The 23,819-nt window shown below is 32.0% G+C and overlaps 2 protein-coding genes across 5 annotated transcripts in view; both read left to right on the top strand.

The window, feature by feature from the left end:
• Positions 1 to 23,332, top strand: part of LOC121118049 (uncharacterized) — a 44,956-nt gene extending 21,624 nt beyond the window's left edge. Inside the window, exons 2-5 of one of the 4 annotated variants that reach the window (XM_071888972.1) lie at positions 16,196 to 16,320; positions 19,440 to 20,200; positions 21,357 to 21,668; positions 22,537 to 23,332. In XM_071888972.1, the coding sequence (XP_071745073.1) occupies positions 19,533 to 20,200; positions 21,357 to 21,668; positions 22,537 to 23,083 (1,527 nt within the window). In that variant the 5' untranslated portion in view covers positions 16,196 to 16,320; positions 19,440 to 19,532 and the 3' untranslated portion in view covers positions 23,084 to 23,332. Of the gene's footprint in view, positions 1 to 353; positions 2,732 to 16,195; positions 16,321 to 19,226; positions 19,359 to 19,439; positions 20,201 to 21,356; positions 21,669 to 22,536 lie in introns of those variants that run through there. The other 3 variants (XM_071888973.1, XM_040712589.2, XM_040712588.2) reach the window with 3 other exon arrangements.
• LOC121118050 (post-GPI attachment to proteins factor 2) lies at positions 5,231 to 14,602 on the top strand. The gene is made up of 4 exons (XM_040712590.2): positions 5,231 to 5,419; positions 6,224 to 6,372; positions 9,809 to 9,973; positions 14,109 to 14,602. Exons 1-4 carry the CDS (start codon positions 5,371 to 5,373, stop codon positions 14,457 to 14,459), a joined length of 714 nt encoding a protein of 237 aa, XP_040568524.1. The 5' UTR covers positions 5,231 to 5,370; the 3' UTR covers positions 14,460 to 14,602.
• Positions 23,333 to 23,819: the final 487 nt, after the last annotated feature.

The raw sequence follows: 23,819 nt of genomic DNA, 5'->3' as shown, positions 1-23,819 counted from the left end.
CACTTGTTTCCAGATACATAAAATATATTTATTATAGCTTTATTTTTTTCCCTGAATATTTTGTTAGTCAAAAATAAAAGGACGAAAAAGGAACCTTTTTTTTCTAACTCTAATAAATTCCTCATTTTTGATCAAAATGGTAAAAATCATATTTTGTTGTAAAGGCAACTTGATAATTAAAAAAAACACACCTTCTAATAATTAATATTTCGAGTTGTTTTATATTATAAAGGTCATTTCCTACTTCTCGATATAAAAGCAATCAGGGAAACTTAATTTCAATCCAAAGGCAAAAACTTGTTGACTCGTGTAATTATAAATTCATTTTATTCATGGGAATTTTTACCTTTTAGGAAAGTGGAAGTTGTCCACCAGATTCTGAATGTTGATCAAAAAGCTCCGAATTTTAGTGAGTAGCTTTCATCTATGAATTGCTCCTTTTTATTTAGTCGAATGTGTCCTCATCTCAATCAAATTATGTCTCTACGTTACATCTATTGTTAAAATGAATAGTAATAATCAATCACCTACAACGAATAAGAGAAGGAATCCTCTCTCATCCATTGAAAATATTTGCAGCCTCAATAGTCCAAGGCCTTCTGACATAAAAGCTTTAATCAGGAATGGAAATATCAGTGCACTCAACTTCTCATCCATTATTAAAAAAACAAGCCCTGTCGATATTATTGAGGCGATTCTACATTCGCCGCCTAAAAGTGGGGATGAGTCCTCCTTCCGCGTGCATACTCCGGAGTTACCTTCGTTTTTACATTTCAGTGAGGACGAAGAAGCGTCTCCTGGCACCGCCAAAGTTCCAAGTCCTCAATTAAAGGGGGATACACTCAAAAGTATTCGGATTTACCCTAAAAAACTCAATTTTGGAATTCTCTCGAATGGATGTTGGGACACAAGGACATTTACTCTAACTAATATGCATGAATTTGACGTTATGGTAAAAATTGAGACATATGGGCCTTTGAGCATATTTTCACAAAAGGAAGAAAGGTACTCTAGTGAGGCTCTTAATCTTATATTATCTCCTTGCAATCAATACACCATTCATATCAAATTTCAATCCTCGGAGGCTCAAGAGGAAAAAAAAAAGGTGGACAGTGAAATAGTGATTGTTGCAAATGGAATTGTGGTTGAGCGAGTCAGTGTCACGGCAGTTATTGGCTACGCAAAGTTAAATATTCCCAAAAGGGATAATCTCGAAATCTTTCCTTCCATCAGGAAGGAAGAAACATTGTTTGTCAAAGCTATAGGAAATGTTCCTTTAACTCTGAGCGTCCTTGGAACGGAGTCCCCACTTAAATCTGGAACATTGGAGCTAAGCGAAAAACATTTAGTCTTAAATTCAGATTGTGCAGCTTACTCCTTGAAGGCCTATTTTGAATCCAATGACCAATTTTCTGACATGAATGAGAAAGGAAATATACTACTTCAAACTTTACCGAATGGCCCAGTTCATAAGATTCCCTTTCTTATCCATCATGAGGGACTCAAAGACTTTCCAATTGAGGCGGATGCCTCATCTTTAACTTGGTCAAATGACTCAACAACTAAGACTCTATCTCTTAAAAACTCGACTAATTTGGATATACCTTTGAAATTGATGTTTGACGCCACGAATGATGAATCTGCGCCTCCCTGCTTTTTTATTCTAGAGGGTGGTGAGCACTTGACGCAAAAAAACATTTTATTTCCATCCAATTCAATACTAACTTTTAGATTGTTCTATAGAAGGAGCACAGCTTCTTCGAGCTCATTGTCTCATAAGAGTAGATTGCTCATCAAATTAATAAATACTCCTTTCAAAGCAGCTATTTTCTTAAGTAGTGGGGACAATTCATCACCCTCTATTTTACTCTTACATCCCCCATCCATCCTTTTAATTGTGCCAAGGCAGTGCCAAAAGTCATTCACTTTAAGTAACACATCCAACTGGTTATTGAACTGGAGAGCGCTTTGGTCGACTTCCTCTCAACATTTTCAGATTTCTCAGCTCTCTGGGATTTTAAAACCAAGAGAGTCAAAAGAGCTCATGATTACCTTTCAAGGATCTTCGTTCCCAGATTTTGGAAGGACTCTTTCTATGACTCAGGAAATCGAGTTTGAGTGTAGAACCCTGAATAGTGACTTTTCAAAATCTTCATCCAGAATGATATGTGTGCTGCGATATGAAGAGGAAGGAGGGAATGAGAGTAGTGAATGCGGGCGTGAGCAAGGGCATATGAAGAGAATTTCATTGGAGGATCCGCATATTTATTTTCCAAAAACCATTGTTGGCACAGAGTCCGTTTCTAAAGTAACTGTTAGGAATAAGACCTTCAATGATGAAGAGCTGAGAATTTACACCCCTGCACGTGGCCACGAGTCTTTCTCCTTCCATGTTCCTTACGAAAGAGTTTCCATTAAATCCCGCTCATATCTACGCTTCCCTGTTCAGTTTAAGCCGCAAAGTGTTGGCATGCATACTTCACATATATTTATCAGAAATTCCAATATCAATCTGACTGCTTGCGTATGTGGGGAAGCCATTGAAGAGGAGATGGGGACTATGCAGATCAACTGAGCGACTTTATATTATGTTTTATTTTATATATCTACTTAAACATGTAATGAATAATGGTACTACTTGAATGTTTATCTAACTTCCCTTATGCCTGTAATATATTTATTTTTTATAAATACATGTATACCTAAATGAAGGAATAAACCAATGTTTTTATTTTTGAGGCTAGGCCTTTTTTAATAAATTATTTCCCTGGGGTGTCTGCAAGATAACATTGGCTTGGTTTTTAAATCCAAAAAATGATTTTTTTTAGAAAAATTTCAAAAATTCATAGCTATTCACAAAAAATTTCAAATATTAAATTTTTGCCGAAAAATAAATTCAAATATTTAGTTTTTTGGGGAAAAAAAAATATGAAATCCATAGTTATTGAACAAAATCTCTATTTTTGAGAAATATTTTTTCAAAAATCCACAGCTGCTTGCAAAAAAAATAATTTTTTTAGTCAAAATTTCAAATATTAAATTTTTTGCGAAAAAAAAATTGTAATATTTAGTTTTTTGGGGGAAAAAAATATGAAATCCATAGTTATTGAACAAAATCTCTATTTTTGAGAAATATTTTTTCAAAAATCCACAGCTGTTTGCAAAAAAAATAATTTTTTTAGTCAAAATTTCAAATATTAAATTTTTTGGAAAAAAAAATTCAAGGAATTTTTTTTTTTATCCTAAGCAATTCTTTTATATAAAAAGTAAAAATTTCTTTATTTGGGGGAAATGGGCTATACCTCAACCCAACCCTCGGCAGACACTTCTATGCCCATATTTCTTTAATGACATATTATTTATCGATTTCTGTTTTTTAAATTAACTCTTTCTATCTAAAAAATAAGTAGAGGGTACTTATAAGATTGTTTTTGTAGTAAAGTTCCATCATTTAAAGATTTTAGGTGCTTCATTGGTCATCATTTATAATTGATCAATTTAACAAATAATTTGTTGAGTCTAAATCCGTGAAAACTTTAAAACGTGGGATAATTATTCATTAAATATGATTAAATAATTTTTTTTTAATTAATGTTTCTTAATGGTGGGTGAGAAGGAGTTGCATTGAAGAAGTATAAATAAACATTATAGTATTACAATTACTTCATCTAACCTAGTCAAAGTCCTTTGAAGTCCATATACATGCAGTATCTTTCCTTCTCTAGGAACGACGGATTATTTAAGCTACGCACATTAAGTTCAATAAAATAATTTCTCCTGATCTCGTTGTTCCATTGAACATTATATTATGAAATAGTTAAATGCTGGATTTCCCATGGGTGTAAAATCCCTAGTAAACGGGATCCCGTAAGAAACCCCCTATTAGATACACATAAGGATGTCCCATTTCTTGGAAAACGGTAATCCCACTATTAAATAATATATACACAAGAAAAGGCAATGAAATCTTCTTTTTTTTTGAAAAAGTATACGGCTTAGGTTTAAAAATGGTTTCTAATTGTACCATAAACATTTAAGAATAGTTTCAACAGTTTAGAGAATTTTTAGAGGTAGCTCATTGGCTCTAAAGTTTTGAAAATTTAGATTTAAAAAAAAAAAAATTAAGTCTTTTATTGAATACTGTCCATATACTTCAAATTAATACTTTTTTGTACAAACAAATAATTTGCCTTACTAAATGTAGAATAAAATATATTTTATTATATTTTCAACTAAAATAATATTTATATGTTCAAAATAACGTCAATTGAAGTAGATTGAAATTCAGGTCATGTCCCTTTTTTATTTCTTAAGCATACCACAATCGTACTATTGGATTGATAAATATATAAAATCGTAATTACGTTTAAATTACAATAAAATGGCTATAAAAAAATTACATTTTTAATAGCCATGGCCTTGTTGACTTTTTATAACCTTTTCACGGAAAGTGACCTTCAAGTATGAGTAATATTATTGCAATCCAATTTCTATGAAATGGAACGAGAGGATTGGTAAGAAGGTTCAACATCTGTGGAGATGAACCAAGGTACCCAAATCAAATTATGGAATGTGTTTGATCCAACAAAAAATGGGGGTTCCATACTGCAATTAATAATTGTGTTACATCTTCGCATCCTAATATTTGGCATCTAATTGAAGCATTTAAAAAAGATTGGATTGAATTTAAAAAATTGCAAGGGAATTGTATTGCAATAATAGTATTCACACTTGAAGGTACTCCCTTGGGGCATGGAACAAACAAATATGTTTAGATATTTGTCATAAATAATATTAATGTGTTATTATTTATCATGAAGATTGAACAAAATACGGGCAATATTCCACGGGTATTTTTCCCTAGTACCCTTATGAACCCCTTCCAGTCTCCAAAAATGAAACTTTGATAGAGAGATGCGAAATACTAATGGATTCACTTTAATTAAATGAAGCTGATATTTTGAAATGAATAAATGAGATGATTTCCTGGGAATTCACTGTTGGTGTAAAATTTTTGAGAAAGAACCCCTACCAATCAATACAACACTTGCAATCTCTTATGATCCAGTTTCACCTACTTCCTCCTCCTTAATGCCGTTTGATGACTAGGAAGGATGTTGTATGTTCTTAGGGCAATAGAGAGACGTAGTCTTAGTTATACATATCCTTAATATAATGTGAAGCCAACTTACTACGGCTTCTTCATAATAATTTAAGGAAATAAATTTGTATTATTCTTATAACGTATTATGAACCACTCTCTTGTTTTTTCCACTGCCCTTTTCTTCAAAGAAGGCTTCCCTTTAGTAGGTTGATATTAGTCACGGTGGTCCATACTATTATTTATTAGCTGATCATACGTTTGTTACAATGCGACAACGTTCCAAACCGAAAATGAGTGATAAGGAATATAGATATAGTAAGTCATTCTAGTACACTAAGGTCAAATTTTATCAAGTTTCGATTATAGCTGGTGCAAAAAGTTTTCATATACTATACGAAGTTTAAAATGACTTTGATAGAGATTTTTATAACCTATATAACTTTTAATATAGTTTTTTTTCTACAGTTCTAAGAAATTTTGCATGTGGCCTGACCACATGACAACTTTTCCGCACCAGTTATATTCAAAGTTTGTAAAGAGTTGTCTAACAAACCGCTCTAGGTACAAGGTACATACCATAGGTAAGTTAATACATGGACTAGGCGAAAAGATGCACAGAGGATTGAGCAAAGGTATCACGTGACAAAAGGAGTATAATATGACGTCACATTACTTTGTATTTATAAGTGAATCATTTAACTTTTTTCTTTTGGCTGTTTCATGCAGGCGGAAAAAAGTAATATACAGTAATACTTTGATATAAAGGCTTCGTTTGCTCCTAGCCCGGAGTTTGTGAGTCAAAGAAATTTATCTCAAAAGCAATAACAAAAAGAAAATTAAACTAGAAGTGGCTCTTGCATTTCGTCGCCAACTCGTATCTTAATAAATATTTGTATTTTGTAAGTCTGGTATCTCAAGGTGTTACCGTATATTTGTCTCTATCCTTTACATCTCTCATGTTCATTTTTGCATGCTTAAGTACTTCAGCCTTACTATGTCGAAACGCCAAAGGAAATTCCTCTGGCTATGTATTTATTTATCTATGGTATTATACGAATGGTTATTTCGTTGATATGATGAGGCTCATAATGGTGATTCCCTACTCTTAAACTTTTACAGTGACATCATCATCTCTGCAACCTTCTTTCCGCTTCTACTTTCGATCCCTTGCTTCTGTTACCGTGTCTCTGCCTTTCTTCGCACTCATTTTCGTTGTCTTATACTCATATTTCTTCGACTTTAAAAGGACTACTCATACTCATTGTAAGGTACGAGGAGGATTACTCGAGAGTCTACCAAGTATGTTCGTACTAGTGTTGAGACTCGGTCTGATAATGATGTTTTTTTTAAAGTTTGGTTTTAAATGATTTTTTTTACTGATCTGGATCGTGTATTCAGTGCATTGGACCGAAATTCAAAAATGTATTTGTGGGAGTGGATTAAAACGGAATATTACTACAAGACCTGTCTAGATCTGTTCAGGGCTGTTGCTATGGGTTTTTCTTGAATATTTAAAAAAAAAAAACAAAGTTTGAGAGCTTGAAAAATAAAATATACCTTTTTTATATACAGGGGGAGGACTCAAAAAAATTAGAAAGGTTTAAAAGCCGTTTTCACTTCTATGTACATACTTTTATTTTGTGCCATTTTTATGGCAAACTTTTGAGGCAAAAGTTGGTAATTCAACAATTCTCTACACTTTTTATTCAATATATCCCCCTCCATTCTATTGATGGCTTCAATATGGGTACACACAGAGGTACAGCTGTCCTTGATGAAGTCCGATGACAAAAATGTTCCACTCCTCCGTGATCAGTGCCTTCAGGACATTGCCATTCGGGTAAGAAGTGTTGTTTGTCTTGCCCTCCAGGACACACTAAACAGCAAAGTCCAGGGAGTTTACGTTGAATGTGGACGAAGCAAAAAGTGTGCCCGCCAGAAGGTAGCCATGTTTACCCTGCAAAAATGGACGTGTGTGCCGTCTTGGGTAAACACAAAGTTTTCCCTGGGGAACGCGCTTTTCAACTATGGCAAGACATCGTACCTGAGGACGACCTTGTAGTAGACGTCCGTGTTGACTTTCTCGTTGGCTTTAAAAAGTAGGGAGGCTTCTTGCTGCCATTGGACGCCACGACGCGGAGGACCATGCCCTGAGCTGGATGTTTGGCCCTAAAGGTTCCCTCGACCTGAGCTTTTGGTTTGAAGCGGTCATTTCTCCTGTTTAGAATATCGTACACTGTGGAGATCTTCTTGTCGGAGATCGACTTGTGCGCGGAGGTGATTGCAGACCCACTGCCGTTTTGCTTGTTCCTCGGACATTTTTGATCACACAAAAACAAAACAAACATTGAATGTAACTTTTTATCAGTTTTTTTAAATGGCTCCAAGGTCAAAATTGTTAAGACTTTTATAAATGAGGCTAAACGGCCTCGAAAAGGATTCTAATTTTTGAGTCCTCACCCTGTAATAAAAAGGACCTTTTAAAAATAGATTGTTAAAAACCGTTTTTTAATTAAATGTGGACACATTTTAGTAGAATGAACACATCGCTGACATTTTTCAGAAAAGGTCATTAAAAAAATATAATAAAATGGGATATCAGTAGTGTTGTTCAGGTCCTTATTTAGAACCATGGTCCAGCCCAGTTTCACTTGCCGATCCTTAAAGAAGGCAAATTTATCATTTGTGATGACATTAAGGTTTTTATTATGATTATTTCATTCTATAATAGAATAAATTATATTATTAGGTGCAAATATAATAATATGTTCGTAGTATATTGCATTATAATGAAAATATGAATATTTTTTGCAAGTTATGTGCAAAGCTCTTAATACATATCTGATACACTGGTAGGAAAAAGTTTGGAAAAAATGGTATTTCACTTATTTTTCAATCTACCTATCACTTTATCATCAGGTAACACTATTTTGAGGCTATTAAAGTTCAGAAAAAGTAAGGTTCAATATGGTTATGAACATTTATTTGTAAAAAAATCCAAGTATTTTTGTTGTAAATTTTAGCTTCATCAAAACACCCTCCCTTTGTAACTATAACTGCCTTACATACTTTTGGCATTCTGGCTGTTATTTTTTCATGATAGGCAGGTGTCATTTCATTCCAAGTATTCTTCAAAATATTCCACTCACTTGTGGTGCACTTTTCTCGAACTTTTCTGTCTAGGCGTTCCCACAATAGCTCTTTTGGTTTCAAATCAGGAGATAAAGCGGGCCATTGTATAATAGATAAGATGTGAGAAGCTTTTTTGATTTCCAAGATGTTTTTACAGAGGTTGAATGTATGTTTTTGGTCGTTGCCTTGTGGAAAAACAAACTTCTGGAAGGAATGGTTCGCGTCGTCAGGATAGAATGGTAACGATTCTGAAGGAATTAATTACAAATCTCTAATACTTGCCAGAGAGAAAAATTACATATGAAATCTAGTCTGGCCAAAACATCAGGATTTTTAGAGACAAATAATTAAAAAATATTTTTATGGATCTCTTTTTCATAATAATTTTCATCGGGTTAAAGTAAAAAAAAATATTGATAAAGTTATAAACATTGATGAAAGTTACGAAAAAGTATTTTATTCCAAACTTTTTTTGCCAGTTTGACTTAATAAACCATCGATATTTTTATGAAAAATTCCGATGACCGACAGTTAAGCACTGGTCCGAAGTATCAATGGTCTTAAAGACCGGTCCTAAGGACAGATAAGAATAATCAAATGAATAAATAAGGACCGAGACAACACCAGATATCAGTCTGAAATTTAAAAAAAATATGTATCCACAACTACCCAAAGAAAACTCCTTGTACATACTCTGCCGAAGTTGAAATGAATTAGTTAAAACTATAATGATTCTATACCGAATTAGAATTTTACGACAGAAAATCAACACTAGTATGAACATCCCTAAATTAGTATTTTTGTATAATCAAATAAATAAATAAAATTGAAAAATTAAAATTTTTGGAAAAAAATTTAATTTTTTGGAAGACAATTTCAAAAATCCATTGCTATTTTCTCAAAAATTAAACTTTTTAGAAAAAAAATTATAAAATTAAATTTTATATAAAAAATCTTATGTAACATAATTTCTGAAATTAAATTTTTTGTGTGAACAATTTCAAAAATTAATAGCTATTCTTAAAAATTAAATTTTTTGGGGAAAAATTTCAAAAATCCTGAGCTGTTCACAAAAAATGAATTTTGTGGAAATTTTTTGTAAAATTAAAATATAAATATAAAATTTTCAGAATTTTTTTTCTTAAAATCAGAATAATTTTGAATATTAAATTTTTTGGAAAAAAATGTCAAATATTAAATTTTTCGGAGAAACAATTGAAAAATTAAAATAAATTTCGAATATTATTAAATTTTCTAGTTAGGATCAAAAAATTTCTTTGCAGGTTTGGATCTTTTAAAAAAAAAAATCCAAAATTAAAATCTAAATTTTTTTTAAATCCTGAAAAATTTCAATTTTTTCTTGAAAAAAATGTCAAATATTAAATATTTCATAGAAAAATTCCTAAAATCCATAATTATTCATAGAAAATTAAATTTTTGGTCAAAAAATTGAAAAAAAAAATAAATTACGAATATTTAATATTAAATTTTGGTCAAAAAATTGAAAAATTAAAATAAATTACGAATATTTAATATTAAATTTTCTAGTCAGAATCAAAAATTCATTTTCAGGTTTGGAACTTTGCTCCTTCCATTTCCTCTGCCATTGGAGTATTTAGACCGCAAAAATATGTGTGGAAACTCTTACTTTCATTGCAAGCAGCTCCTCGATTCCTCATTGCCTCTATGTATCTTAATCATTTCTTGCATAGAGCAAACGAAGCTCAGGGTCACTGGGTTAGAATTGAGTTTGAAAGTTTGCATACATATTACACTATTTAAGACATTTTTGCCCTTGGATTGAAAGATTGATTTACTTCAACAAATTGAAAATAAATTTTATAGCCCAATGTTTATTTTTGGGGTCTACTGAGACCAACATTTTATATGCTATAAATAAGAATTGATAGCTTGATAAATATACGGAAATATGTTTTCAAGTAAGAATTTTAACGCTACTTTTTTAAGGGGCTCTTTTTTAAACCTTAAAGTGTTTATAAAGTGTCTTCACTTTACTTTAATTTTTAATATCATGATCAAAAATGAGGAATTTATTAGACTTTTAAAGAATTGGTCAATTTTCCCTCATTTTTTCGTGCTTACTCGACATTTTTTCCGATTTAAAAAAGGAAAATGAAACCTTAAGATCCCCAGTCCAAATTAAATACATTTGAAAGATCAATCAATACATTATTCATATTTGAATTTGTAATAAAAGCTAGTTACATCTATCAAGGGTCAGTTGAAAGAAGTTACTCACCAATGTTTCTGTCATTTTGGACGTGCAGTTATAACGTCACAGTCGTTTGAGTGAGTTTTTTTGTTCAAAAAAAAAAAAAAATCTGAATTTTTATTTTTCAACAGTCCTCTTGTAAATCTAGACACTTCCTCCCAGGGAAGTTACATACGGAAGGGTTACATAAATGGGAACATCGCTGGAAGAAGTATGTAAAGTTACAAGGAGACTATGTTGAAAAATAAAAATTCAGAAAAAGACACATCAAATCACTCAAACGACTGTATATAACAACTACATATCCAAAATGACTCAAACTTTTGTGAGTAAGTTTTAACAAATGCTAGATAGGTGTAACTAGCTTTTATTTACGAGTGTTGCCATCCTCACTTTGAGGTCGGAAACTTTCACCCTCGTAAATGAAGTGAATGTTAATTTTCAATATTAAAGTTTAAGATTCCTTGTTTTGTGTTGATACACTCGCCAATAGCTGTCAAACTCCATTTCATTATTTTTGTTCTAAGACTATTTACACCGAAGAACCATTTGGCTGAAAAAATTATATTTAATTTATTGATATATACGATTGCCTATTTCATTGCAATTTAATATGATATATTACACTTATTAATGACACAGGGGGAAAATTTGGAGGGGGAGGCAGAATCCAAAACTGAACTCAGTTTTTCTCTCATTCATCTGAATTCTTAAATATTTGGGATTATATTAATTCGGAATTATCATCGTTCAGAGTCATTTTTTACCCTTAAAACAATCCCCAAATTAAAAGTAGGATTCATAAAGATTATGGAAAAGTGTTTTTTATGATTAAGATGCATATTTTTTCAATTATACATTGTATATATTTTTATACTATAAGCTATGATATTCCTCATCACTAGGTATTATGAATAAGTTATAAGGGTCTAAAGAAGATAATCGTTTTTTATCATTTTTAAGCCTAAAAATGGAAATACATCAAGTTCAGAACAAGATACAGAATAAAAACACTTTTTAATCATAAAAAACGCTTCTACATAAGTTTTATTTGTCCCACTTTTAATTTTTGGATTGTTTTAAAGGTAAAAAATGACTCTGAACGATAATAGTCTCTAATTACTATAATATCATATATTTCAGAATTCAGATGACTGAGAGAAAAACTGAGATCAGTTTTGGATTCTCCACTCAAAGATTTATTCCTATCTTTTTTTTTTTTTTTTTTTACATGAATTCATTTGTACAAAATGAATGTTCCCCTGTGTAATTTATGAATCGAACGTTTAATATGTTTCATGTCATATTGATAAATTACTCAATATTTTTTGACAAAATAGTATTTGTTATTTAATTATTTCCATGAATGATCATTATCTAAACACAACATAGTAGCATGTGATTCGGTGACAGTTGGAATCCTTATCGTTGTAGTGTACTTTAAATACGTTAAATAATATGTGAGTTTATTTGCACGCTAACCCCAGCTTTTTTCCAATTGCTAGTCCCTTCATTTCTAATATAAGTTCACGTGACGGCACCGTAACGTTAGGGGCCATTGGTTCTCCACTTTTTTAGACTAAGTGTAATAGTTATATAATAAAATTGTAAGGTTACGTGACTATGACGACAGCATTATATATTGTGCCCCCTGCATGCAACTGTATCCTGATCAAAATTACAGGCCAAGAAATAAGTACTCCCTAAGACATCCTCAGTGTTAATTTCTGTTTTTGTCAGAGCTCTTACACGTAATTATTTCATACTTATGTCGATCTTCTCCTCTCAAGAGTAATAATAATAGCTTGAGTAAATAAATTTAACATGATTTGTGGTCCAGGTAGTACATTAGCTTGTTGGTGAACCTAATCTAAAGCCACCATCTTTGTTATTTATGTATATATATAAAGTACTTCCTTTTTTCTTTCTTTTTTAATATTAGTTGACTTAAACGCCTGTGAGATTTTATTCCTTTCTAAATACAGTTTTTATACAATTCTAAAGAAGTACTCTTTTTCTTTTAATATGACTCACACGCTTGATTGTATTGTTATTTCTTTAATCAAATATATATACAGGGTTTGGAAGCAAAACGTGGACTGAATGACTGATTTTAGAAAAATGTGAATAATTATATTTTTTGATAAATAATTTTGAATTTTTTTAAGCAAAACTTTGAGACACGACCTTTGTGAACATATTTACTCAATATGGCTGCCCTCAGCAGCCATCACAGCCTCCATACAGTGGCGGAAAGCCCTGCAGGAGTTGATGATGAACTTCTCGGACAAGTTGTTCCACTCCTTCACAATGGTGGCATTCAGGGAGTTCATGTTTGGGTGAGATGTCAGGTTAGTCTCCCTGTCCAAAGTACCCCACACATCAAAGTCCAACGGTTTCAAATCCGGCGAAGATGATGGCCGCATTTTGTTTGGCCAAAAATCAGTAATGTTGTCGGCGCAGAACTTTTGGCATTTGGCCTATGTGTGTGAGGTTGCACCATTTTGGGTCCACACATAGTTGTCCTCTGGGTAGGCGGCCTTGAGCTATTGCAGTATAGTGAACCTCAGCACCTTGTAGAAGGCCTCCTGGCCGATTTTCTCCCCATCCTTAAAAAAGAAGGGAGGCATCTTCTTGCCTTCGGATACCACGACCACCATTACCATTGTTTGGGGCGGATATTTTGTACAGAACACCCCTTGACCTCCTCTTGTGATCCTCCTAGCCAACACTCGTTCCGACGGTATATACCGGATCCACGGTAAAAATCTTCTCGTCAGAGAATTTTTTTACTGTGGATCCATTTGCCTTGATCCACGCACGAACTTTTTTGCACTTCTGCAGTCTCCTTTCCTTCAGAGTCTCCGTCAACAGGTGGCATAGGGTCCTTATGTTAGAGGATAACCCCAAGTCCTCCTTCACAGGCCTCCTGATTTTCCCCTCGTCTACGTCAAACTCCTTTAAGAGACGATTCATGGATTTTGTGGGGTCCTCCTTGATCTTCTTCTTCAGGTCCCCCAGAAACTCAGGTCCCTTTTCAAGTTGTGTCCCCCACTTTCTTCTCTTTCCTTGAGAGGTATTTCCCATCCTTTTTCATCCCTTGGCCACCTTGAAAATGAGGCTCCTGGAGCACTTCACAATATCCATAATCTCTGCCACCTCAATTTTGGTATCCAGATGCTATGAGATCCTATGCCTTTTTGCTTCTTGCTCACTCATGATGAAAGTTTTGAGAAATCTTTGTTATTGTTTACTGATGCAAAAAAGGACAGAAGATTCGGAACATGCAGGAAAGAATCACAAAACTTCTATTTTAATTACATAATTAGCATTTATTAAGAGTCCACGTTTTGCTTCCGAACCATGTACACTCAAAAACGACATATTTTCAACATAGAAATATACATACATAAATTGCTTTATTAATATAGATCTAGCCTTTGAACAATACTTTTTTATCATTATGTCATATTAAATTGAATTAAAATATACAATCGGATATATCAATAAATGAAATATCTTTTTGGGGGAAAATGTCCCAATTATCCTTTGGCAAGTAGTTTGTTTTTGCATTATCTTATACTTTCTTACTCAATTCCAATCCTTTGAGGACGACCCCCTCTCTCTCTCTTATTTAAGCTCATTCTAACCTCCTTTATGACAAATGTTATTGAGAACTTTGCTCTTTTAGGCCTTAGTTTTATTCCCTCCAAAGAAGATTTTGTAGTGCATAAAATTTGCTTCATTACCTTTCTTATATGTTCGACTTTATACATGGCCTTAAGCTATCAACTATCTTCTCTCTACTCTTATAAAGTATGCGAATTAAAAGCTCTTTTCTATAAGAAAAAAGCAATCCTTCTTAATTATGGTTGTGTGATTTTGGCTCTATATTTTTACTATAGGCACAATGCCTGGTGTGAACCCGGAATGTACAGGTTAGGATGGAATTATCAGGGCTCTCAATTTTGTTCGCCATGGGATTTTTAGTTTTTGACGCGTGAATTTGTCAGTCGCATAACGTGGGCTTGCAAGTTTTAAAATAAATTGAGTGTTTTCATTGACATAATCAGCGAAGAAAACACAGTTGTCTTGGGGCTCACAGTTGATATTTTTACTGCATAAACTGCACAATTTCCCAATGAATCTAGATGAAACTTCATCAATTTTTTTATACTAATAAAAAAAGACTCAACACTTACATTAAATACTACATCATGCCGTTGATTTTCATGGATACCTATTAGAATTATATCAAAGTTATATTTACTAAAAATTATAATGATATAGCTAGATTTGTAGATCTTTTATTCTTTATCGACGAGGGACAGGAAAAGTTGGTTAAATAGATAAAAATAGAATTCTTTCCATTTTGTAATAATTAATTTATTGTCTAACGTTTACATTATGGACATAACATTGTTAATCGATAAAAATAACTTATTTTTAATACATATAACGGTCAGATATATAATTCAACAAGGCATTCGAGGGATATAACTTGATAGACAGTAAGGTTAATGCCCTTTTATAGGTTAGTTCCCGTGTTGACATTCAAATACACAATAAATATCACTTTTTTCCTTCATATGAATGAAAAAAAGGTTATTTTATTGTTATATAAAACATAATCATTAAGACCCCCAAAGACACCGACATCAATGTAATCTGACGTAACATGAAAATGCTCTTTACTAACAAATGATGGACCATCCTGGTAGTCAAACATGATTAATAGACTTAAGAAAAAAACATTGCACAATAAATGCATGTTAATTATTATCATTTTTGACTTCTTTTTTTAATACTTTTGTGACAAGCTCCCATTGACACATTGTAGTTCTAAATTAGACATTTTGAGGGTCATAAATAAGTATTATCAAAGAATTTGTAGAAAATATGATCTACTGGTGTGTCAAAAATAAAAATAAAACAGATATATGACATGGTAGTCTTGACAATTTGAAGAATATTTAGAAGAAGATCAGCTTAGCTATCATGGTATTTTATTAGCTATGAGAGGCAGGAACTAACAAAAATCATTCTTCGTATGAAGCAAATATAGGAATTACTTCGATGGTTATCCTTAATTCTACTCTGAGTTCATCTAGGATATACACTTATAAATATTGTTAAGTCGATCTTTATCTAGTACCGATAACCCCAGTCCAATCCCGTGTTGTCCGTCTAGTTGATCTTTGAAGGAGATAAAATCGATCCCTCGTTACCTCATTCGTTTTTATATTTTATTTCATTTAATGAAAATATGAGTATTTTTTTGAAAAATATGCCCAATTCACTTAATACATAACTGATACTTCTTATTTGGCTTTATAAACCATGAATATTGCCCCTAAGGACATACTGAATAACTTGAGATGGGCATAAGACTACTTATAACTCCCTCAAGTTTTAACAACAATACGCATCACACTCGCTGTAGATCCTATTTTCTACAACTCTAATTACCAAGTACAAAAATGTTTCTAGTATTGCTATTATTTATTTCATCTATTTAGAAAATTAATATTTTGCCATGTTGTATATAAAATACGTGAGAATTAGATTGTGTCGTGTGAGTGAGTTATATTCTATAGAGAGAGTCCCATGGCGATTGCAAAAAACTTGAGAGGCCTGCACAGTTATTATGCACCTTCTTAGTGATTATTTCTCCAAGAACTCAATTATTTTTTTTCTTTACCTTTTTAGTTTGTTCTCCATTACAGAATACTTGATTGTATTGAGTAACATGGCATATCATTTTACGTCATACTATGACTTTTATGATAAAGTCATACATATTGCATAACAAAATATCGTATTTACAAACTATCCTTCACCGTATTATTAGGTGAGTTTTTTTCATTACGCAACATGAAATCAAACTTCATATTCATTTGCAAAAATGGAATTATATATATAATTAATATGTGATTGAGCTTTTAAATAAAAAGTTTCTCAGGGATTTTTTATATGTACATAGTATTTTGCTTACTAGGGATTAGTTTCTCTACTGGAATTTCTTGGAGGTTTTATACCCACGGGAAATCCCATTTTTAATTATTTCATAAATATAGACTTCATTTAATCAAGGTATTACTATGATTTATAGATATTAGTTAGCTCAGAGGATTCTCAACCTTTTTTAGTGATATACCAAATGTGAAATATTTATTTAACCCAAGTACCCCCTACCAGCACAGAGCATTTTTAGTTTCAATTAAAGGGGCGCTCGCATGATTATATTTAGGAGTGAGTCTTGATTTTTGATTTTTTTTTGAAAATAAACCAAAAAATTTCAAAAATTAAATTTTTCGAAAGAAAATTCAAAAATTCATAGTTATTCACAAGAAAATAATTTTTTTTGAATTTTTTTTCATAAATCCATATCAATTCCTAAACAATTAAACTTTTTCGAAAAAAAATTTGAAAAATTGATGTCTATTCACAAAAAATTAAATTTTTTGGGGGAAAAAAATCAGAATCCACAGCTTTTCTCAAAAAACTATATTTTTTTTCGGAAAAATTTCAAAAAACCTTAGCTATTTACAAAAAAAAATCTGAAAAATTGATGCTTATTCACAAAAGTTAAGTTTTTTCGGAAAGAAAAATCAAAATCAAACACCAGTTTACCAAAAATGAAATTTTTTGAAAAAAAATTCAAATATTGAATTTTGTGGAGAAAAATTTAAAAATCAATTGCTGTTCACAGAAATTAAAATAAAATTTTCTAATATTAAATTTTTGAAAAAAAGTTCAATTTTAACATTTCCTAATAAAAAACAACATTTTCTTAATTGGAGGGGTCTATAGACCCTCCAGCCCACTCCTGTCATCTGAATTCTGAAATATCAGGGATTATAGTAATTTAGGACTATTATCGCTCAGAGTCATTTTTGACCCTTAAAACAATCCCCAAATTAAAAGTGGATAAATAAAACTTATGTGTTTTTATTGATTCTGTATTTTGTTCTGAACACGATATATTTCTATTTTTAAGCTGAAAAATCTTCTTTAAACCCTTACAGTATGTCCAAATATTGATGGTGATTTAAAAAAATTAAAAAACCATGAAATTACCTAAACCAGTCAGGTTTTTTTTTTTAATTCATCCTCTGAAGTTGTTGGTACATTTTCATTGAGTTCTCTCTGGACCAAGGCACACAATTTTTTTAATGGGAGACAAATCAAGACTGTTGGCAGGCCATGTGCCTTTGAACACCACTTTTGTGCCTTTTTGGAGATGTGAGCAGGGGCACCATCCTGCTGGAAAAAGGATCTTGATGTGTTAAACTACATTTTCCTATAGAAAGGAGGTCCAGTTTCTTCTGTACGAGACAAAGCTGACATTAGAGACTTGCTGAGGATCTCTGTTACGTAGTTCTCGGCCGTCACAATTTGGTTTTGTGGAATTAAGTGAATATCTGACACTGCCTGGTGGCTGATAACGGCCCAACCCCGATCTGTTTGGGGATTTGGGGCATGAAATAGTTCAAATGTACTTTCATTACTGAAGTGGATACATTTCCAGTCATATGCAGTCCAGTGTTTCCGTTCACGACATAATTGAAGTCGGCCTTTCATTTGGTTTTCTGAAAGTTTGGGGTACAGATGTACAGTATGGCAATCCCCGAAAATTATTCCATCAGAAAAATTCAATATTGCCTAATGATTGTATCAGCTAAATTTCATTTTATTCCGACAAAAAATATTTTTTTTAAACTATAAAACGGATATTTTTAATACCACCATCAATTTTTGGACATAATGTATATCATATTCATCATTCATATTAATAAGAAATATTGTAGCTTATATTATAGATATACATGTTTTTTTCCAATTTCAATCCCAATTTCATGACATCATGCCCCGTAAAAGGAAGGTCGAGGCAATAGAAGAAAATACTTCTAACTTTATTATCCATCTCAAGAGATCTTTGAATTCGGATTCCGAATTCCAAGAGGGATTTCGGGACGAGAATTAATCCGAGGAACACTACAATGCCTCATAATGGAGTAGAGTGTACTCCTTCCTCGGGAATGAGATACCAAAATCGAAGCAATGAAGTTATCCACTCACGATCAGTAGATCATTTTAAGATTTCAAAATCGGATAACTTAAAAAAAAAAAAAAATCCTTGGTGATGTATATTTTTTAAATAGTTCTTTTTTAAAAAAAAGGAACATTGAATATTTATCTATAATATAAGTTATGATTTTCCTCGTCATTATATGTTATACATAAGTTATAAGGATCTAAAGAAGAGTGTCGTTTTTACTCATTTTTCAGCCTAAAAGTGAGAATATATCTTGTCAGAACAAGATACAGAATGAAAAAACTTGTATATAAGTTTTACTTATCCAACTTTTAATTTGGGGATTGTTTTAAAGGTTAAAAATGATCGAACCATACTAGTCCCAAATTACAATAATCCCAGATATTTCAGAATTTAGATGATTTAGAGAAAAACATAGATCAGTTTTGGATTCTGAGCTCTGTGATTCTTGCCTTGAACTCATTTGTACAAAATGAGCGTTCCCCTCATTGTTTTTTATGTATCAGGCAAATACTGTTTCAACTGTTTGGCACAAAACGTATTTGGAATATAATGTTAAATTGAAACAGTATGAAGTGATATATTACAGGATATCTAACATTTTTGTAAAAATAGTTGGATAGAATCTAATCTACATAATCAATATTACAACTTTCTGCTCCAGCACGTATTATAAGTGTTCTTTTTGTTGCTGGTAGATCCGATTTATTAATTACGTTATTCAAAAAGTGGGACTCCCGGATTTAAAAAAAAATAAAAAACCGTACACTTTTAAGGATAATGATACAAGTGAATAAAATGATAATTGAATATCTATGGATAAGACTTGCGTAAAATGTTTTCTTTTTTTTCTTCAAAAATTCACAGTAGTTAATATTTTAACGTTCATTTTTTGTTTTGCTTTTTTATAGGTATATCAAATGAGTAGTTAGCTTCCTATTTCCCGCCCTACCTCTCTTTGTAGTTTTGTACATGCACTCATCGATCTTATAGAAATATAGAAAATGAATTCTCGCTACTGGAAAAATTCATTGAAGGAGATCAACTCTGGACTTGAGAAGTGTGATGCAACTCTGAATGCTCTAAGCAAGAATAATAGTGATGAAGATATTATTCACAAAAGAATTTACAAATCCCCAGATACCCTAGTGGAGGTGAATATCAAGACGAAAAAATCCTCGAAAAGTCCTATCAAACATCAGGGTGTAACATCCACAAAGTATCCAAAAATGAGTTCCTCTGCTCTTCCTCCCCACAAAAAGCCTCATACTAAAAGGAAAATGGTAAATAATAAAGGAGGGAGTCGTTCTAATGATGTTCCAGACTCCTGCAAGGAGCCTCTTCCATATTCTTTGAATAATTATAAAACCAATAATGACTCGACTGGTGAGAAAAAAGTGACGTTTCAACATCGAACGCTGAAACTCATTCTTTCAGAGATCAAATCCACTTTGCTTCAAGGATGTGTTGAACAAGCTTTACAACACTTGGAAGATGTTGAATATATTGCTTTAAATTTGAATCCAGATGGAACTAAAAGTCTCAGCAAGTCTCCTTCTTCACCTTGCAAAAAAGATGTGCAACAAGGTCATGTCCTTGCTTATAATAAGCATGATGAAGGCATCAGAGAACAATTTATTATCTTGGAACAGGACAAGAATAAATTGGAAAGGTAGGTTTCATATTTATTGCAGAGTGTGGCCTGGAGGGGCTGCCCCCCCCCAAAAAAAAAAAGAATTTTTGCTTTTTACTAGAATTTTTTTTTTTTTTTTAATAATTTTTTGACAATAAGTATAGATTTTTGAAATTTGTTTCCAAAGAATTTACTATTTGTGATATTTGTTTCCCAAAAATTTAATATTTGAAATTAGTTTTCCAAAAAATAAATTTGTAATATTTTTTTTTCCATTTTCTGTGAATAGCTTTTGATTTTGGAAATTTGTTACTCAAAAATTTATATATCGGAAATTTGTTTTCAAAAAATTAAATATTTGAATATTTTTTTTAAAAAGTTAAATTTTTGTGAATAGCTGTGGATTTTTGATTTTTTTTTCTCCAAAAAAAGTTAATATTAGAAATTTTGGGAATAATTGTGGATTGTAGAATTTTTTCTCCAAAAAGTGAAATTTTTGTGAATGGCTATGGATTTTAGAATTCCCCCAAAAAAAAAAAAAAAAAAAAAAATATGCATCTATAATCCTGCGGACGCCCCTGTTTTACATTAATAAGTAAGTAAGTAAGATTAAAGCTTTAGAACAATGTGGGGAAACGCTCCGGTTAACTCTTGAGTTGATTTAATTGTTTTACCGATATCTTTTTCCCCCACAAATGACGTCACTATATGATTTTCCCTCATGAGGTACGCAACTTTTTCTTCTCCTTACATAATTCAGCTTGTTAATGCTGTTAAAAGAGAGAACTTATAGAGGTTGCGTAGTTAATTATAAAGTAAAGATTCAACGCTTCTATTGGACCAACAAAGGGTAAAAAAGAACACTACGTTGTACAAATATTGATCACGTGGTGTTTTTTTGCCACTCTTTTTCCAAATCTGTGTTTTTGGTTCATAACTTTTCACTTCAAAAATTATAATATATTCATTTAAATGTTACCCATACAATGGAGTATATGAAATTTGTTAAAGTGATTTTATATTTTTTTGGGACAATATATGCTTAAAATATATCAACGTGAAAAATCACCCAAATAAAAGTTCCTTCAAGTTAAAGAAAAAAAATTAAGGCTCTTTCAATACATACAGTCAACTATGTAGTTTTATGAGATAAAATGATTTTTATATTCTAATAAATATATATATATTTATGTAGGGAATTGGCTCTTACTAAAACAAATTTGGACCATGTTCTGAAGTTGAGAGAGGAACTGCAAAATACACTGGATTCAAAAGATAGGAAAATTGCGGAGATGAAAACCATGATTGCTCGCCTTAGCTCGACAAATGATGACATGGTCATTCATTTAAAGGAGAAAATACAATTAGAAGATGAGCTAAGAGTAATGGATGATTCCAATGTACAATTGAGGAAAAAATACGAAAAATTGCACCTTCAAAACACTCAAATTTTAATGGCCTTGAAGAGAAAGGAATTAGAAGTCAAAAGTCTTCAAAAAGTAATCGAGTAAGTTATTTTTTGAAATATACAAAGTAGGTCCTACTAATGTTGTCAGGACACCAATGTTTTCATACCTGTCCATGTATAGGGAAAAATATAAAATAAAAACACGGGGGAATTCACAAGCGCTTACTCTTGTCCTCAGGATTTTTGTTTGGGGTGAGAGTATGTATGTAGAAAAATCATTTTTGAGCCTGCACTTAATATTTTAATACTGTGTGTCTACTGGATTTAGCTCAGCACGTCGTATTAAAAATTCAAAGGAATATTTAAAAAAACAAAACCAAAATAATTGTCAGTGATACGTTAGATGCTAAAGTGTTGATGGTAAAAAGTACATACATGCAGGGCTCCACATCCATGATAGCCTGTAGCTAGTAAAAAAACAGTCGGTTTAATACACGTTTGCCTACGTACTGCCATACTTTAAATAGTTTATATACACGTGCAATTTTGAATTCAAATGATCATCATTACCTCATAGCAACGTCTTATACGTCGAATAACCATTGAAATCAAATATTATTGGTGATTTTTAAGTAAAATATATTTTTTAAGGACAAAGTATGCAACATTTCACTTTCTGAGTTGAAATAACTCCAGGCAATGTCGGATACTCCCGGTAGTTTATTTATAAAATGCAATTTTTCTTTAGAGGACAACTTAATTTGGGACGGGGAAGGGTTTATAACTTTGGAGGTTTGCGTCATTGGCGGGGACAATTTTTGTATGAGCTAATGCCGCTGCCACTATAGGTTTCAAATGCAATTTGTGTACCCCGGCACCACTATAATACCGGAATACCGGCCACGACTAATAAGCAACTACCTACTTGTATTTATGTACTAAAGTTTATTTTATATTGTTTTTCTAGAGATCTGAAAAGGACGTTCTCCAATGATATGACAGCTTTAGAGAAGCCCCTTCGACACATTTCCTTTTCAGAAGAGACACCCACCCTGAATTCAGATACTTCGAAGCTGTCATTATTCACTGATTCCACTTCTTCAAAGAAAGGTGGCTCATCAGGTCCGAACAATACAAGCATTGAGTCGGATGAGGGTGTGTTTTCAGAATCCATTGCCCTTCCAAAGGCAATTAGACCAAAAAATAATGATGCTCCAACGCCAGTTTCCAACACATCCCTGAAGAGTATACAGGAAATTCGCTATGGAGAAAACGCAGCTTCTGTGAAGGAAACTCTCAATGCCAAAGTTAATGAATTTTTAGAGCGGATGCGGAAAAACAGTCATATTGATGTTTCTTTACCAGAGGGTCCTCACAAAGAATCCTTTGATGAAATGAGTATACCCTTAGACTTGACTGATGATACCGAGTCCACGTCTGCTGAAAGAACTTTGACGTCCAAACTACAAGAGTCGTCCCTTAGTTTATCGTCTAACGAATCATCATCTTCATAATGAATCTTTATTTTTTTGAACTTATCTACATTGTAGTAAAAATTTTTCGGTTTAATCATATCAAAATTTGGTAAGAAAGTTACGTCACTTCATAGACCGTTGATTCTCCCATTATTTAGACTAGCACATATTATTTTTATAGTATATGTTTCATGAGTTGATCTCTATTTTTCGAGAATGTAAAAATATATTGTGTATATCAAATTGTAATATTTAAAACCCAGAATAAATAACCTTATTATGTACTAATGATTTGAGTCTTTATTTTTTAATGAATATTTCCTGTTGAAGAAATAGGGTTGTAGAAAATATGACTTTAGACGAGCGCTATAATTATATTCTTGGTCCTTATTTAGTCAATCCAATCAGTCCTTAAAACTGTCAGTCTTTGGGATCGGTCTTTGGAATTTGGACTATTTATTTAACCCAATAACATACCTATGAAATATGTATGAATAAAATGGCACAATTATTTGGAAAAAAAACTTAAGGTCGTTTAATTGATGGGCTCAAATAAATTATCAACTCTCCTCTTTTTTTTTTTGTGGACTGTTTTTCCTTGACCGATTTTTGTTTATACCATCAATGTTATGGTGTATAATGAAGGAGGGAAGATAATGGGAAACATTCAGAATACTTCATAAAAAGAGAGTTTAAGATTATTAAGTTTACAGATTCCAAAATGCCTCTACAAAAATAGCATTGGATTCTGACTTTCCAAGCAGTTCAGATTGTC

This window comes from Lepeophtheirus salmonis, chromosome 5 (genome assembly GCF_016086655.4).
Source record: "Lepeophtheirus salmonis chromosome 5, UVic_Lsal_1.4, whole genome shotgun sequence".
Classification (NCBI taxonomy): Eukaryota; Metazoa; Arthropoda; class Copepoda; order Siphonostomatoida; family Caligidae; genus Lepeophtheirus; species Lepeophtheirus salmonis.
The sequence above is the reverse complement of the archived record's forward strand: the minus strand, read 5'-3'. Positions and strand labels throughout refer to the sequence as shown.